Source organism: Tetrao urogallus (genome assembly GCF_951394365.1).
Source record: "Tetrao urogallus genome assembly, chromosome: 9".
Lineage (NCBI taxonomy): Eukaryota > Metazoa > Chordata > Aves > Galliformes > Phasianidae > Tetrao > Tetrao urogallus.
The window spans coordinates 2,089,342-2,108,602 of record NC_136822.1 but is presented as its reverse complement, the minus strand read 5'-3'; the positions used below and the strand labels follow the sequence as shown (position 1 = coordinate 2,108,602).

General features: G+C 38.8%; 1 protein-coding gene across 1 annotated transcript in view; it reads right to left on the bottom strand.

Annotated features, from left to right (window-relative positions):
• Positions 1–19,261, bottom strand: part of WDR33 (WD repeat domain 33) — a gene marked incomplete at both ends in the record, with an annotated part of 46,521 nt that overhangs the window by 26,223 nt on the left and 1,037 nt on the right. Inside the window, 5 exons of the mRNA XM_079539977.1 lie at positions 14,989–15,086; positions 16,858–17,009; positions 17,486–17,581; positions 18,198–18,302; positions 18,731–18,799. Coding sequence (XP_079396103.1) covers positions 14,989–15,086; positions 16,858–17,009; positions 17,486–17,581; positions 18,198–18,302; positions 18,731–18,799 — 520 coding nt within the window. The remainder of the gene's footprint in view (positions 1–14,988; positions 15,087–16,857; positions 17,010–17,485; positions 17,582–18,197; positions 18,303–18,730; positions 18,800–19,261) is intronic.

The window sequence follows — 19,261 nt, the reverse complement described above, 5'->3', positions numbered from 1 at the left end:
CCATCCGTATTAGTAGTGGAATTTTCATGATTGCTATTCTGGGAATAGAAGTTGAAAACATATGCAAGTTATCTGTGGGCCATGACTTCCAGTTTCAGAGCAGTGTTATGCATTATATGAAAACACCATCACAAAAGATATCTGCTACACCTCCATCGTGTGAGTCAGTCAATAGATGTGTTAAAAAAAAAGTGGTCTCAAATCACCAAAAGAAAATCTCAAGTAGATAATGAGAATTTAAAATAAAAGGCTGAACATAAGTGCTTACCTCACAGATAGTACAGAGAGCATTCAGAAAGAACCTTCTCACTACGGAGTCTAAGCTCCTTTCGATGTTTTGTTGCAGTTTTTAAGAGTTTGCAATCTTAGATGAAAAAATGAGACAGGAAGTATAAAAAAATACCTTTCCAGTCTCAGAACTGTATAAACCAGCCCACAGAATAACAGTGAACTGGGTCCATATAGGAAAGCAGGGATGCGAGACAGAAGCTAAAAGGCAGTGCTTTTGGAAAAACAGCAAATGCCTGCAAAACAGCAGAAGAACAAAGCATGTGGATTAGGAGCACAAACAGTGAAGACACCATCACCATTAAAAGGCTGCTCTCCTGACCCCTGAATGGAACTGATCTGTGCTCTTCCAATAAAAACCATTTTACACTACTGTCTGTCTGTGCAGTGTTGAATTAAGCAGGCTGAGAAATGGGAAAGCGCAGCACTTCTCTTGTAGGAAGCTGGACTTTAGGAATCTTCTGTGAAATGAAATTACTGGTGACTCGAGTCAGCGACTGCACAAGAAATAGCAAAGCCTCAGCTCCCATGATACAGATATTTCTCCATATGCAGTCCCATTCAAACACTAACAGAAGCAGAGACCAAAGAAGATGACTTTCACAGAAGCCGGCATCTCTTGTTTTAGCACAGGATTTGTAAGAGCACACCAGTGCCAAGGAGGAAACCACCGAGGAGATGGAAAAACAAAGATATCTGCTGCTAAAATGGCACAAGATGACAGTTCTGCCAAATTCACACTCTGATTTTTAACATATTTGTTAATACAGCAACACTGTGGGAGCATCAAAGAACATTTTAACTTGAAGAAGTTAATAAAAAAAGGAAGCTTTATCAGGTACAATCCCATGTCAACAGTTTATTTTCAGTGCAAGTTAAAATACAGTTATTGCTTTAGTACACAGAATACACACCTTCATTAGATTAGTGTCTGGTTTTGGAACACATTCCCTTCTGAATTATCTGCTGCCAGATGATGCAGCATTACAAGTGTCAATGTGCCAAGAACACAACCAGCTGTGACAAAGCACTACAGAGGAGAAAAAGGTACAGCAGGTGGAGAAATACCTGGCTTGAAGGGTAACAGGTGGTTCATCTACTGATGATTAAGCTCCAGTTATGTGTATGCCATCAGCAGCATCCTACACTCCTCCAGACAGCATAACAGCGATGCTGACCGTGATTCTGTACCAGTGCATCTTTTTCAGAAGAGAAAACACTGAGGAGCCCCGTTTTTACACAGTGCCTTCAGAGAGCTATGCATGACAGAAATCCTACTGCAAAACGAGCAGCAAAACACATTATTCCTGCTCTCAGGTACCAATGAGTAAACTTAGAGCCTAGTATAGCTAACAGGATTTTAGGAATGGACTTTTCTTCTACTAAGTGAACGAAGAGAAACTTTCTTGCCAGGGATGAGCTCCTACTAGATGAATACAGTTGCTCACCTTTCACTACCAGTAATTTATTCAGATAAGTTGGAGCTGGAGATCCATTCACATGACGCCATTGGTACACCATGTTCCTTAAACCAGCAGGTGCCCAGCTCACAGTAATTGGCAGCACAGTGATGGACCATACTAAATTGGAGAAAATGAATTTGCTTTTCACTCCTGCCCTGCATTCCATGCAAGGATGGCAAAAAGTAGACACTGCAGGAGAAATAACTGGATGTTTTTCATGCCTAGCAAATGCAAAATTAATTTCTAAGGTTACTCCTATGGCAGTCTCATAACATTAAATTCTAATACGAACTCCTGAAATTGCTCATTTTCAGGCACCATAACTAAACTGTTTTTGTTAGATCACTGCGATGTACAATGCTTCAAGAAACCCCACATGGCATTTTTCAGGAAAACTTCATGCCAACTCCTTACTGCATTTTGTCATCTTGCAAAAAAAAAAAAAAAAATTCAAATGTTCAAATATAACCAGGATATTGGAACAAAAATAATATTTTGTTCCATTAAATAGTTCATAACGGGTTAAAAATGACTTGATACTTCCAGTAAATAATTTCTCTGGAATAAATTATCATTATTAAAACCTCCTTTGAATTTCAGTAAAGGGCTGTGGGCTTGCTACATGTCCCAGTGACTACACCTGACAGGTCAAGATTCTGCAGACACTAATGCAAGTCCAACCATTGTGCAGAACACAGACACTTCATTACCAGTATTTCCATCTAGGCTTACTGGGCATGGACATCATCATGCTGAAACTGTAGACTGAAACGCATACAGTAAGTGCACTCAGGAAGAAAGGCTGTGTATTTCTTGAAGGATTCCCTGATGCAGGAAAAAGAAAACAGCAGTGGGAGAAGCACACAGCATGCCAAGAAGCCTCTGAGCAAGCAGGATGTTTTGTCAGACAGGAAGCAGCAGCAACATCTCCACAGCAATGGCTGGCAGGACAGCACTCGCAGCTTAAAGCCTCTGCCGTTCCAGTTCTGTACTGTGAACACAGACTAAGTTTAATACCAGCATTAAAAGTCCTGATTACACTTTTATGAACGCCTGCTTTGAAGCTGTCAGCAAGCGTAGCGCGTGGCAGCAATGACAAACCTAATATGCTCACAGATGGCAAGAATGACCAACTTTCTCCGTTCCTTAGGAAACAAATTATACTCCTGATAAGCTCTGAATGGCACGAAAGACAGAGAACCTACCTTTGATCTCCGCAGCAATTCAATGCAATAACAAAGTTGTCTGAGTGCACTGAGCTTTTTATTTTCCTAGCCTCGACACCAAATGCTCACTTTCAAGTCTATGCATAACAGGGGTCTCCACATGGACAACAGTGATCTACAGAAACACACAGTCATGGACATCGCTGACATCAGTTGTCACAAGAAATAACAAATTGGCCAAAATAATGACGACTATGGGACAAAACACATGGCAGAGACAACACCTCTTACACTGGCTTTAGATAAGTGGAAAACCTGCTAGGGAAGCAAGAGTTAAGCACTGCTGTGAGAGTTTGACAGCGTGGAGCGAGCCCTGCAGGGAAGATATGAACTCTTATTACCCACTATGTCAGCTAACCTAAAATGAGGCAAGACTGAGTCCATAACACAGGTTACTGGGACTTTACATTTTTCTTACATCTTTTTTTTTCTTACTATGCCAGCTAGTCTAAGTTAAAGCATTTTTTCTGCGTAACTATTGTGTATAAATGAGAAAGAGCAAAAGCTAAGATTCTTCTTGACCAACCACAGCCAGCAGCAACACTGCAACACATCAAGCAGAGATCTTGCCAGTAGCAAGAGAACAGAGACACATGCTATACACAAGTGTGCCTGAGAGCTGCCCACAAAGTACTGCTCACTGGTGCCCAGTAATCACAATTCAGAAGGAGGAACCGCATTACAGATTTTGGGAGGAGTTGTTCTTCCTTTCTAAGCTCATCGTTAGCAGTCATAAAGATCCCTGCACTTTCTCCACTAACAATTGAAATTCCATTTCATTGGATATGTGTTATATCTTGAAATTGTAGAATTTTCTCAGAGAAAAACAGAAACAACAGAGTAAGTCTGGTTAGAACTTAGCAAAGAATGATTCAAGAGGAAGGAATTTCTCATTTCCTGTTGACTTTAAGCTAATTTGCAGTCTCAAAATTACATTAGCAATTAGTATTTTGTAGTCTTGTGCAAATACACTTAAACTTGAACATTAAATAGTGTGTTCTCAACAAAAAAAGGCAGTCAGGACCTGGGATAGTGTATTCAGTTGGTTATGCCCCTATCTATCTGGACCAGCTTTTGCTTGGGAGCAAAAATACATTTTCTAACGCCTCCTTTACCTGCAGAGAAAGAAGATTTAAGAACACACTCAGGTCTACTTGCAGCTCTCTGCAGAACTCAGACAGATGATCCAGAAAAATGTATGTTGAAGGACAGTAATGGCAAAGCAGATGGACAAAACCACGCACATTCATTTTAAAGAGGAAAGTAGTATCTAAATTGCGTTTTGTTCTTCTTTGACAGCAAGGAAAATAGACTGATGCTTGTGGGTATATTTTGAGGCTTTACAGCACTGTATGCACAACACATTTCAAGACAACAGAATTCTGAAACAAAGAAGGAAGCAGGAAACTAATATTAAATCCCTACAACGTGCTGTTGGGTAATCATGAAAGCTGGATCCTTACAGATACTGAAATTACATACGCATACAGAGCCATGGAGGCAAGGCTAAGAAGTCAAATCACTTGGATTTTCTGTTCCTTTCTTTCCCTTCTGGCAAAAGAAAAAGGGAACTCAGTATCATAAGATCACAGTACGTCAGGTTGGAAGGAACCTCAGAATCCTCTAGTTCAATCTCCTGCTCAAAGTTGTAAGGTCAGAACAGGTTGCTCATCGTTTTATCTATTTTCATCTTGAAAGCCTCGAAGAACACAGCATGGTATCTAAAATTCAGCAGAGCTCTCACACTGTTCCACTGCACCAGTAGGAGAACAGCGGAAAAAGATGAAAAATCTCACAGTAAAAATGGTATTCTGAATAACTTCCAGTGGATTACAGGAGGAGACAAATAGTATGTTGTTGGTTTTTAATTAGAACTATTAATTCTGTCATAATATTTGCTTTCACAGTGGCAACATTTCTGAAAGATCAAGCGAGTTTCAACTCAAATTTCTGGGCATTCCTATAAAAGGAATTACTTACCTGTGAATATCAAGCACACATCCAGTTGTGCTAGGCATTTCTAACTACAAAAGAACCACGAAAATTGTCTTTTAAAGGAGAATGTTTCACTTTCTTTTGAAATTCTACGCTGATGGGAAGTCGGATGCAGGAAGGAATCTCTTCATTCAATTGAAAGATACAGATTTTAATGTTTGCGTGTATCCATCATTTATAAAGCCAGAAAGAACCTCAGTTTTTGATGAAAAACAGTTCTTAATGAATATTAGGCCTTATTTTGAAGTCTTGCTATGTAAATTCTGAACTAAATACTTAAAAGCTATGTCTTCATTGAGGTGTGCTGAACAATAAACTAGAACAGGACTGCCTTGGAGGACAGACAGCAGCCAGCTATAAAGACAAGTTCAAATCTCAAAAAGTTCTATAAATATTTATACTTTATTTTCCTTAACATCTTTTGAAAATGGTAATTGCTAATGAAATCACCAGAAACTGCATTGTGAGCTACACCTTGCACTTAAAGGGCAAGAACAGATCCAGTTCAGCTGCCAGTGTATGGAGCGTTAACGTCTCCGTTCAAAGAAAGGTTTTTAAAGTGATGTAGGATTTACAACTAAGATTTTAATGTAAAACTTAAAATACATTCCCTTCTCCATCATTAAAAATAAATAAATTATGCCAGTTACGGTAGAAAATGTGCATTTGCACACACACCAGAAGGCAGGATTTGCTTTTACTACTAAAAGGTATTATTTTTCCCAATTTTAAGCTTCAGCTTTTCTGAAGGCAAATTTTTAGTTTACTTCCTGAGACTTTTGGAGCTCAGTGGGAGCACTCTGCTCCTCTTCCAGCCCTGCAGTTCTTAACGCTGTTTCTCAGGTCAGGCTCATGCATACATAAGCTGCTTTAAAACTTATCTGGTAAGCAAAAAGGCACATACATTTTACATGGATGCAAAACACATTCATATATATATATATAAAGAATAAACAAATATTGAGGAAATACTGCATTTTGAAAAAGATACAGCTGACCTGTGCTTTAGAACTGTCGAACATATGGCCAGAATGGGAAGGGCAGCAGAACTCTACGTGTCAGGTGCTTCCACTGAGATAACAATTACAGAGAGTGAGCTCAACTCCCTGTGGAGCAAGAAGCATTCACCTGGCACTGGACATGGAAAATAAATCTTTATTGTGCTTGCACGCTTAATGTAAAAATTAGTTTTTGTAGAACTCTGCAGCATATATGTGCTTTGAATATACCACAATTGAAGCAATTCAGCAAGACTTGGGTCTGAATAGCAACATTGGGTATTCTAGTTTTAGAGCATTTAAATAAACAAAACTTGGGACAGAATAATGAAGACCCACAGCACTTCTTGGGGGAGGTTAAAAAATAAATTGAGTTTTCAATCAACCTCCACAGATAGCATTCTGTCTCTGCTAGGCAGGAACTATGGCACTACTCACTAAAATAGCACTCCATACTTCTCTTCAACACGAGTACAGGATGTGTTCCTAGCCATACTCACACTCACCAATCTAAAATCGGGCCTGAGAACATACAATTTGATTTAATTTGGGAAAAATGCATGTGGATGCAGATGGATATGCACCACACGTGCTTCCACATACAGTGCAGTGTACGTACATGTACACAGTGCATGTGTCTGCCTGTGCTCACAGCAGCTTCCAAGTGTGCCACTCAGCCCCTTCTCTAGCCTTCTCTTGTTCTTGTGGCACAGTTTGCCCCCATTTATCCCTGCAGTGCCAGGAGCAGAACTACTTGCAATTTCTGTAACTTCATTCTCCTCTCAGCTGGATGGGGCTGTGACCAACTGGGCTATGGGAGGTGTCCCTGCCTATAGCAGGGGGTTGGAACAAATGATCCTAAAGGTCCCTTCCAATCCAAACCATTCTGTCATTCTATGACCTCCTCACGCTGCCTCTTTACAATCATTACTCCATCTGCTGTTTTATTAATTTTTATTTCTGCACTGACACTGCCTCCCATGTTTTCTTTCCATATGCTACAACAGACATCTCCAGCCACTTTACAGCCAGGTGTTTTTCAGGATTCTTATCTACCCTTTTCTCCTGCTCAGCTGTGTATTGCCTTTGCAGTATGTTCCCCCATTTCTCTTTTGACTCTGTCTTCTACAAATGACACATGAGATGAGCAGGACAACTCACTTCTCACAATAAGTAAGGAAGGCCAGGCAAGTAGGGCAGAGGAAAAAAAAGTGCTACTGTATTTTAGGGAAAACGTGCAAGCTTTGTCTTCCAGTGCCAGGCTGTCCACGTGAACACACAGCATTACGTAACACAACGCCGTGGCAGTACTACTCATATGATCAAACTTGATGGAAAGTGCTTCGTTCCTAAACCCAGAGCATCACTCTGAGCTTATGTACTGCTACTGCTTACATAATAGTCTGAAATAACTGCAGCATGAACAATTATGCAAAAGGAAATATCAAAGGCTTTGCAAAAATCTATGCTTACCCAGACATACAAAAGCTTTTGAACTTATTTGCTGTTAAAAAATTGAAAAAAAAAAAAAAAAAAAAAGGTCTGTTTAATTGTTTAATCTACACACTAAAGAGAACTGGTTGAGAAGCTTGCAAGGAAAGCTTCTACAGAGACAAGGATCATTTTTCAGTAAGGATATATAGATAGGTGTATATATATATACATATATGTAAGACTTCTAATATTAAGAAATACCATATTTCTATAGGAATCAAAGTCTAGATTTCATTGTAGACATTAAGAGCCTAATTCTGAGCATGTATCTGCTTAAGATTATATCAGAAAAGATGAGTTACTAAAAAAAAACTTGCATAAGACTAACTCAGACCTTCTGCTTCTGCTGGAATCTTTGATCTGGCCAATATTCACAAGTAGATATATGGAAGCCACCACCCGTAACACACACAGTCTGTATGCATTTCAACTACTGCCCTTGTGCCAAGATAGAAGAATTGATTTTTATCTCACCATGGGTATTTAAGCAATTGTGTACTTGGGGAGTTTTTCCATTGGCATCAATGAAATCTGATTACAGTATTGTTTCTATCTCAAAACCAGTAAGAGCTTTAGGATAAAACTCATGCACCTGGATCAATGGTTCGTGCTGTAGATGAGATCAAGGACACTGTGTACTGTCTGAATGTAATCACAACACCACAGTGAAGTTCTCACTGCTGCATGTATGTACTAACAAGCTGCACAAAAGGTGTCACCTAATCCAGAATTCATCTACCACCTGTTACTGGTAGCAGGTGGGAGGATGCAGATGCAAAAAAACCCAAGTGCTGCAATTAGGTAACTTCTGAAAGGAATCTCTTGTGTTTCAGCAGCACTAAGAGTTGGCTGTCCCACAACAGCCAGTCACGGGTCTTCCAGTATTGCCTCTCCAAGCTTTAACAAAACTGATTACTCTTTTTTTAGCATGAAATTTCCCTCAGAGTCAATATGACAGATTATACAGCTTGGAAACTCAGGATACTTTTCAGGGAGGAAAAGATTTCAAAATCGATTCTGAAATAATCTCATTCCTGCACAGTGCCTCTTCATTCTTGTCTTACTTGAAGTGTTGACAGACAGAAGTGTTTGATAACTCTCTTAAAAAAACAACAACAGCAAAACAACAAACACAGCACTGCAGCTCCTCTCTCATGATCTCTGTAAGTTAATTGAGAATCCTGTACGTTATGAGATACTAACTTTACGATATAAAGAAAAAAAAGATTCTAGGTGAGAATCAGAATTGCAGGATATAGCACACTGTACCTAACCATAACAAAACAGAACTGTAATAAAGACCAAACACTTTAGGCATATAAGAGACAGCCAGCTCCAAGTGCAATCTTCAGCAGTTTCCATTTCCCCCAGCATTGTTTCAGAGATCAGAGCAAAAGCAATATGAAGCTACTCTTAAGCACCATTTTTTTTTTTTAATAATCACCTTTTAATCACAGGATCCTAGGAACTCAAGTATAGTTGATAAAAATAATTGTTTCTGCTCAAGGTGGAACACTTCACAAAAAGAAAATCTGACAGAAGTCAACAGAGGAGGAAGATTCTCAATTCTCAGATTTTTACATTGAACACAAGCAGAATTCAGTATTTTAACAATACCTACCTATAATACCTCTTATATTATAAAACTTCCCACAGAGAGAAAACCAAGATGCCAAAGCCTTGCAAGATACTTACAGGAAGAAAGTTGAGTTGTTAGATGACACCTGAATATTTTATAGCAGTGTTAAGCCAGGAGATGCTGGATTCTTCCTATCTACTAAGAGAATTGTATCCAGTATCCTGACAAGTAGCAGAACTACTGAGACAACTTATGAGCTCATGAAAATATCTGCACACGTATATCAAATCTGTGAAAAGAGAGAAGCTGTAGGAAAATCCACTTTGCTTGATGAAGCTGGAAATTGAAGTTGGTGGCCCTGCATGTGGCAGGGGGTTGGAGATTCATGATCCTTGAGGTCTCTTCCAACCCTGGCCATTCTGTGATTCTGTGATACTGTATTCCTCACTCAAAAGACAAGTGAAAGATTTCCTAAGAAGATGAAAAAGTGAAAGCCAGCAGAAAACAGAACATACCAAGAACTTTCTACTCGTGCAACTCCAAAAAAGAATTAACAGGAACAGTACTATGCATCCAACAGAACAAAAGGGCTCCTGTCTCACTGAGAGTGTCATAATGTGTTAGATTGAGCAAAAGCCACCCGAAGTACTTAAGAGTGAAAAAATATCCCTCGCACATTAACATCCCAGTAATCTACCTAGCATTGTTTGCACTTGAAACGCATGAAAAGTTTGATGCATAGCTGTTCACAGAGTTAACTGCACCTCGAAAGATTTGCTGCTACTTACTCCTCACTCCATCCCAAGCACTGCTTTGGCAATGGCAATGAAGATTCATAAAGGTCAATGCCACGCAACATAAGCAGTATACTAAAACCCATCAAGAAAGAAAACATTTAACTGATACAATATTGACATTTCAAACACTATCTTAAGTTGCTTTTTTTCAGTTCAAAAATCGAAGGACGTGCCTCCTTTATTTCGACACGGTTGGTGCCAGTATCAAACAGATAGCCATCCTGAGCTTTTGCTTTCAGGAAAAATCCTTCTGATGTTCAGCCATACAGAGATGCATCAGCAAACTAAGATGTATCAGATATACCAGAGATCCTGACAACAAGCAGCAGCACGCTCCCACTGAAATTCAAAGGTTCAGACACTATAGCTGCTTAAAAGAAAAACAGTATCAGCATATATATACATCTATTGAATTTGTTGGGTTTTCTACAAAAACAAGGAAAACAAGATAAACCTCAAAAGAAAGGGAAAACATAGTGAAATGGCAGCTTCAATATTTCTTTTCTTTTAAATGATCCAACATGGAGTTCAATTACATGCCAAGAAAGGTAACAGTTTTTGAGGCTATACTACTTTAAAGGCTAAGAGACAGCTACCAGCATGTGTTTAAAATCAAAGGATGAAAAATGAAGACAGTTCTGGCTAGTCGCACTTCCCAGGTCCCTTTTAAACTATTTAACACATATTCTCTAAATTCAAGTACGAAGTTTCCTATTTGCTGAAGGTAGTGGACAGCAAGAACTGTGAAGAGATCCCTCACCTGCAGGCAGAAAGCTCAAGGTGTACAACCTGCACGGGTTAGTTCAATAATCAGACATGACATGAGATTTTATTTGCTGATGAAGATCCAGAAACAGAGTAGAACGAAGGAAGGAAAGAAGAAAAACCATCTTCAGTTATTTCAGCACAGTAATTGTGGAGATAGCTTTTCACATCTTGTGAGAAAACAAAACAGTACAGCTTACCAGAACTACAGTGACTTCACGTGTGTGTGTATGCACACAGATGTTATTTTGTAGGTAATGAGGGTTTGTTCTGCTGTTAAGCCTGAAGACATTCCTGGCAGAACAGTGTCATTAAATACACAAGAAAAAAAGACCTTCCTTAGGAGTAGCTCAGTGCACCCTAAGAAGTTACGTTCTGTTACAAACTGCAATCTTTAAACACAGAGGAAGGAACTGTAAAGGAATTGTGACTGCTTTTTATTGTTTCAGTTGGGATATGAAAAATCTTTTGTTAAATCTACTGTGTTGGCTAAAAGGTAACTTACTGTATTATTCTGTTCTACAAACAGAAAATTGACCTACAAAACATCTGAGGAAGTCCTGGCTCACCATCCTTCACCAAGCTGGGTAGAGCCAATTTGTCCAAAAAAGCTATTCAGACCAGGAAACCTCTTCTGTCCTGAGAACACAGTTAACCTGGAGCTCACAACAAAAACCTTACAGTCCTCTCAAGCAGAGATTTCAACTCGATTTCGTGTGCATCACTGTGAAAGGAAGGAAATGGAACAGCAGAGGAACTGATACAAAATACATTTGTAGCTTCCCAACTGATAGTTTCACTCTGGGAATAACGAAGGGATCATGTGTTTTGTAACAAAATACCCAAAATTAGACCCAACAGCCAGAGATTCATAATCACTTGGCAAATCCCTGGTAACAATCACTTCTCAATAAAAATAAATAGACATCAGACATTCACTGCCTACTCTTCTGTCCCCATTCCAATGTTTCCAATTTAATCAGGACTATTAAAATCCATTAATGTGTAATATTTAAGTTAGTATAGAAGTGGGAACTGTTACACGAGCCCTGACATTTTCACTGCAGTTAGTGAGAACGAAGAGCTGGTAAGTGCTTTGTCACACCATTACAGCAAACAGACGTGCAGAGTCACAGTCCTAATGTGAAAACTAAGTGCTGATATTCTGTGTACTGTTTTCTATGTCTTGATATTTTGAAAAAGCTTTTTTTTTTTCTTCTTTTTTTTAAAAACACATTTAAATTCTACCACTGCATTTTAGCAAGTGCAACCCACTGTTGCTGTTACCATCATTTTAAGATGACAGCGTTACAGAAATTAATATAGGCATAACTTGTGGTGCAGAATTAGGAAATTAGGAATCAGAAACAGCAGCTTTGCTTCAGGAGAAAAGATGGACTACAGCTGGGTTGAGGAAACACAGACATGTAAGTGACTGAGACTCGATGCCATTTCCCCCACTTTCAAATTCTTCCAAAGTAATTTCCTCCAAGATGAATTACTTTAAAGATTATTCCCCAAGAATTCAAGATTTTAAACCCATTGACTTACTTATGGTATTAAAATGGGCTCAACTGATTACCACATAAATCTAATTGAAGAACCCACCTACCATGCACCAGAAAGGCATGATGGCAGAAACAGCAGCAAAGCAGCATACATCAGGGAGAAGCTGGGCAGCAAAGGGACACGTTAAAGTAAAAGGGCCCAGAACTTATGGCATTATGAAGAACAAAACAGGGAGCACTGTTTATTTTTGCTTTGAAAAATAAGGAAGCTGGACACAGTTAATACACTCTGCCTTGTGGCTTTGCCTACAGAAAACATTGTGTAGCCTACTGTAGACAGTTGAAAACTTGAGCAAAATGTTTTTAAAAGTCCCATGTAAGTCAGGGCTTCCCATTTGTTTTCTCAGTCCTTAGAAAGCAAGACTAGAACTGCTCACTTAGATCACTTTCATCAAATAACGAAAATAAATCCTATCTGTTCATTCTAGTGCAAACAAGTAATAGGTCTGTAATCAGTTTGCAGCATGTTGTCCTTCCTATACCAGCAAGGCTTATCCCACTACTGCTGCTGATCTTTACAGAACTGCTCTAAAAGCATTCTGTAACATAAAAGTCCTTAAGCTTGTTTTTTAATTATACTGAAAAATTAGTAGGAATAACCATACATGGGTATTTTATCCTGAGCAAGAAACTTCTTTAATGAACACATCTGACTGTAAACCAACAGTTTCCCTTGAATTTGAACTTCAGTCAGATTAGCTAAAGAGGGCTATCATACACTAAACAAAGTCATTTTTTTAATATCAGAACTGTAGAATCACTTCAACTTCATAGCATCAATATGAATCAGCATAGGTGAAGCATGGATTGCAAAGGTAGGAAACAATCATTCCTCACCACAGTATTTGTCACAAACGTTTTTATACATCATGAACTGTATTTTTAGCGAAGTTCCACCAGAATTTCAATCTACAGATCACTGATTCTGGAATCACTTTTTCAAGGTTCCACTAAAACAAAGCATTTCTATGAGCAGAATGCAAGTGGAGATGCAAAAAGCTCAGATTTTTTTTGAAAGAAGATCAGTTTCTAAAAGGTTTAATTAAGCACTGAACTCCTAGCAATGAATGAAAGCTCGTATTTCCCATGAAGGACACTACTTAAATCCTTCCCATGCAGCTCTCCAAAATGTGTCTTCTGACCAGTTGCATCGTTTTAAGGACTAAAACCAAAACTAAATTTGCATGTCATGCAAAAACATTTCCCTCCTCACTCCACAAACACTCATGTTTGGGTTTATAGGGATATTCAGTTGATTGGTGCTTTTTTTTCTGGTGTTGGTTACACAGGGATTTTCTTTTTGTTTACCCCACAGTAGAGACCAAATAATGTGCTCCACCCAATTGTATCCAGAGATATGATAAGAAGTTTTGAGAATATTTCCAACTTGCATCAAAAATAAAGTATATTGTGGGTACACTGTACAAGAAGCAGCAAAGATTCCTTATAGAACTATTTTGCAAACTAAAAATCGGAGACTGCGATGTGTAAGTTGTAAGAAATTAAAGCATAATTCTATTTGAGATGTGGCCACAATCAGAAGGTGACAGAAGGAAATGTAAGCTCTGTTTTCTCCATGCCTTCCTCCTGCCTTACGCAGAACATAGCAAGAACGTTAAGAGAACCAGAGTTTATTGTAATCTCAACAGCTCTGCATGGAGGCAGTCGCCATTTCCTCCTGCAAATACCTGGAGGAGGGTACAGAATATTTACAGTGCAGAATGGTTTCTTCACACTTTACAAAAGAATGAACTCTTACATCTTTTTTGGTCCTTCTAGAATAATTAATCTATATGATAATAGCCTACAGATTTCCTTGCCAGCTCCTATAAAAAATACACCTTAAGTAATGCTTACACACAGCTTCAGACAAGAAAATTATCATCCCAAGAATGACGAAACCCAGTATCTTTTCCAGGTGGTGATGTTTAGTAAAAGAAGAGCTTAAGAGTCAAGAGAAACAGAGAGAGATGGACTTCATAAAACACCCAGCGCAGGTCCAAGCTGGAGACGTGATTTAAACAACAAAAATCCTTCCTTAGACCGGGAAAGCAATGAACAAGCTAAAACACCTGAAAACACACTTCCATGTTTTTATTGAGTGTCTTCTTTGCAGTTTATCTGCATGACCACAACCTCCAATCTCACAGCTGCCTTTAATATATACCCCTACTTTTAATATATTCTGATAGAAATAGCTATTAAAAGCTGTTATACTATTATACTATCTATGACTGTAGAAAGAGAAAGCTCTACACAGTCAGTTGAAAGGCAACAGAATATCACACAGACGTGGGACAGAAAATTACTGAACTACAGCTAGGATTATTTGTGATCAAAACGTAGTCATATTCTCTACCTAAATACCATCCTTCTATTAAGAACTGAGAAACAGTTAAACGCCTTGGCTCTCATAGATCAGAACAGAAGGTACTCGTTAAAAAATGGAATCCTCTGCATGAAAGTGTGTGCTCTGAAGGAAAAGTGGCCACAAAGACAGAAGTCTAGAGAAAGGTGTACGTATCTCATCTAGAAACAGTAGTTTCTACCAATGTTAGGGGTGGAAAAATGTCCTTATAGTTATCTCCATTGTTTAGAGTTTAAGTGGACAGTAAATGGTGTAATGCCATTGTGAACTGTGCCGTGAGTCTAAGGCACCAACAACAGCAGCCAAACAAAAACTTGTTTGGAGGATTTAAGACAGGGATGTAATACCAAAAATGTAGACAAGCTGATAGTTCTGTATGGTGAATACCTAGTCAAAAAAAGATTCCCCCTCTTGAAATACCCCAATCAGTACTTTTGGTACACATACCTCGAAGAATTCTCTCCTCATGGCAACGTAGAAAGTCCCAGATTCTAACAGTGCCGTCGTCAGAGCATGTAGCAAATTTATTATCCGTGGGTGAGAAACTGTTACATGAAGACACACAGCAGGGGAAAGAAGTCAGCATTTAACAGATTATCTATGCTTCTCAGACAGGGCAAAATTATACTGTGTTATACACTGAAAGATGCATTTGAACACAGGGACTTTAAAGTGAATACGTTGCCTGCCACTTCACCACAAGACATGAATTTAGCATGGGATTACTATTGCATTGCTGTCCCCAGTCAAATGAGAAATCCAGAACTTATTCTTAGCACCTTCCTACCTACACACTGCATACAGTAGCACCTTTTTTGCAGGATGAGAAGCAACAGCAATATGACTTGGTAAACATCACCCTAGATTTTCATGTTTTGCAATACAATAAGCAAGTGACACTGTATAGAGGCACAGGAGAACAGTTCTTAGGGAAAAAACTCCTCTTCAGCCACAGGTGATTTGCAGCAGAAAAGCAAAAATAAGGGAAAGCTGGTCACATGAAAAAGCTAGTTGAATCAACTGGTGATAAAATAAACAGTATATAAAACAACCACATAACTTATTGTAAAAGAAATTTGGTAAACCTCCCTTCTTTTACCCAACCCATGAAAAGAATTCTACAGACACAGAAGCAGCTTCCAGACTGAGCAGTCAACATCACATGAGGAAAGTCACTGGAAAAGTAAGGAGTTACATAGCCTTAATCAAGGGCCAGAACACCTCCAGCAACTGACAGCACTCACTCCCTTTCTGGTGCAGTGAAAGACCATGAGAGCCCTCTTGAAATCCCTGATCTTTATGATCAGGAGAGAGCTTAAAATAGCAGAGAAATTCAGTGTAAGGCCACAATATTTAGTCATGACAGTAACTGAATCTAACAGAAGACCTTTTCATAACCAAACAGAAAACGCTACACCCTATCAAAGAAAAATGGTGACTTTAGTGGAATGTGCTTTGGTGGCAGTGAACCTTTATCACCAAGGGCCAGCACCTGAACCCAAAGAAACACTGCTTTAGCTTCATTTTGGGTCTGCAGCTTCTCTTCAGGCTTACTTTAAAAACATGTCTTCTATTTCTGTATCTCACTAAGGATTATATGCAGGTTTGCTTTAGAGAAATCCTTCATTTACATCTTACTGACAGTATCACTTTAGATTCCATTTTTTATATGTGTATATAAATATATACATTTGCACATTTGAAGTATCAAAACTGAACCAAGAGAATATCCTACAGTCTTCTCTTCAATGGCTTGCTTACGGTTTCAGGCTTGAAGAACCCAGTATTCAGTATTAACATTAGACTTCTGTATGTGGCAGACTGTGTGGGTATTTAGTATTACTGGAAGTCTTGGCTTCACCAAGCCAAGCAGTTCTTCACTTTATTTAGTGTTTTATTATTTTGTGAGAACTATGCAGGTATTTCATTTCTGAAGGCTTTATATTTTATTCAGTTAGGTTATTAAAGACTGAATTCTTTATTTGGAATGAAATTGTTGTCTTACACAGTGCGTATAAAAAGGAATAACTGATACACATTGTCACCATATAAAAATGAAAAGAATACCAGTGCAAAATGCGGCAGACAAATACATCTCTAACATATTGCAGAGGCGTATACTGGGACAATACTAATTCAGAAAGGTGCCAGCAAAACGGTGAGAATGTGGAAACAAAAGAAAATATTGTGTTTATGTGGTGCAGGAAGTTTCCCAGAATCTGACAGAACCCATGCATTTCCGCACCCAGAATACACTGAGAGAACAGTCTAATCATGGCAATAGGTACTACAGAAAATGGTATATTGTGTATAAACCTGGCCTCTCTAATCGCCTCCTTATGTGCCTGGAACATCTTGACGTTGTTCATGTTGGACTGCCAGTATTTCACATATCCCCCGTGGTCTGCTGTCAGCATCCACATATCATTGTGTGACCAAGTCATAGCCCTTACCGGGCTGTCGTGAGCCTGTAAAGTCAGAAAAAAACTTCTAGCAAACATGTTCAACAACTGTCTGAACCACACAAACAGAGTTAGAAAAGCTCCCACTCAAACAACTGCAACGAAGAAACGAAAACAATGACGGTCTAGTTAGATTCAAAAAGCTGAAGGGGCAGAGAAGGATTCCCTTCCTCTGTGTAAAATTGCGCTCTAAATAAGAGGGTATTTATTTACACTTTGTTTCCAAAGTGACTGGAACTGTTAGTACCTCGTAGGGAAGCAGAATGAGAAGCACTGAAGGACTGCCTATGGCCACAGTTTGACACAGGCACAGGATAAAAATTAAAATAAAAAAAGCAAAAAACCCAACAAACCCTGATGCTTCCACTGCCACATTTAGACCACAGGTCCACCATGAGCGGGTGAAGATACGTTCGATGTGTTCCCAAAACATGCTCAAGGACCTCAAGGTAACGGACAGAAACCTTGACAGATGAATTTACCTGTAATATTGTTTCAAAATTGAAAGTCAGTCCATTCCACAAAGTGAATTCTCCACTAGATGCACCAGTAACCAAGCGTCTCCCCTCAGGAGTCCACTGCAAAAGAAAGACTTAACTCGACTTTGCAAACATTTCTTCACAATCATCTGAATAGATCTTAAGCTACTTTTCAGGGCATTTCATCAATGGTATTTATAAGCCATTTGCTAGTCAGTGCAAAACAGACAAAAATGCAGAAGCATGCCAGAGGGCTTTTGACTTTTGTTAGCAACAGAACAAAGTTACAGCACTGTTAAAGCAACAACAACAAAATCTAATCACAAAGAAGAAAGTTTATTGGCACCAACACAACTCTAACATGCCATATGAAGCAACCCAGCTGAAATCAATGAAAAGTTGTTGAAAGATGCTACAAGAATTAAGGAGTGCTGACCTTTATCAGTCTTTTATCTGAGTCAAAATACATTACCTCCTCAACAAATCTTTGAAAAAGATTAAATGCACCCCAAACTCCAAAAGTAGCTCTTTGTACTTAGACCCAACTGTTTAATTTCCTAAGTCTCCACAAACAAACACAGAAGTAGCTCAGACATTCTACATGGTGGTTTTATTTGAAGACGTTTCAACTGATCCTCTGTTTCTCTCTTCAGTTTAAAATGTCAGTACTCTAAAATAAGGCAATGCACCTACATAAATCCAACGCTATACTCACCCTGACAACAAATACTGGGCATTTTACTTTATTAGTAGAAGTCCGAACAAATTTTGTTGTTACAGCATTCATAGGGTTGTTCAGCATTCCTATAGGAGGGACCAACTAAGAAAGAAGAAACAAAAGGTTTAGAAATGACACTTCTAATCAGAAACTGCAAGGAAAGCATGCATTCTGAACACTCGTGTCTAGAAAACCAAGCTCCCATTTGCATGGTTAGGGAATACATCTGCATTCAGAAACTGGTGTGGCTCACGATCTCAAACATGCAGAATCAGTGCCTTCAAGAGGAAGATCTAAGCTCCTTGCACTATGGAAGTTCTTATCTCCATCTTTAAAAGCCTATTCAATTTCAGTTTTTTTCATGGGCGTAGATGTCAATAGCAACAGTTAACTGAGGGTAAAGACCTTTCATGTAGTTAAGACCCCCTGTGGAGGAAAAGCTAATCCCAGCTGACAGGCAGAGTCCCTCTAGTTTTACAGACCAATTTTATCCACAAAACTTCCACAGGAAGTAGAAAGATTTTACTTACATCATTATAATATCCTGCATCAGGCTGGATTGCTCGCATATCTCTCTGGTCTCTTTGCCAGACTCTATTCTGGAAAGAAGAAGAAAACTTCTAGTTTATATCACCACTACAGCAAATGAGGAACATGCTGATAGCCAGGCTGGTATGAGCATTTAGATAACAGTACATTTAAATGCATAAAACCAAGACGACTCAATGATAAAAACAACTTGGATGCTTTACATTTTGTGAGATGTCAAAGACCAACTTGTAAAAAACAGTTCATATAAAATAGAAATTAAGTACACTTTAGCTTCATATTGCAGACTTCAACTTGTATCTGTGTGCGTATTAGAAACATGAGCTAGAACTGCAGTTAAAACGTCTGGCACACACTATTAACGTGCTAGAATTTGTTCAGCCAAGAGGGAATTGCATATGAGCTGTTATCTTCATTTTCATAGGATCACATCAGATCAACTGTGGTACAAGCAAAGATGGAAGTGGAGTTTTGCCATATCCCAGTCTTATGCCAGCTTTCAAAACATCACA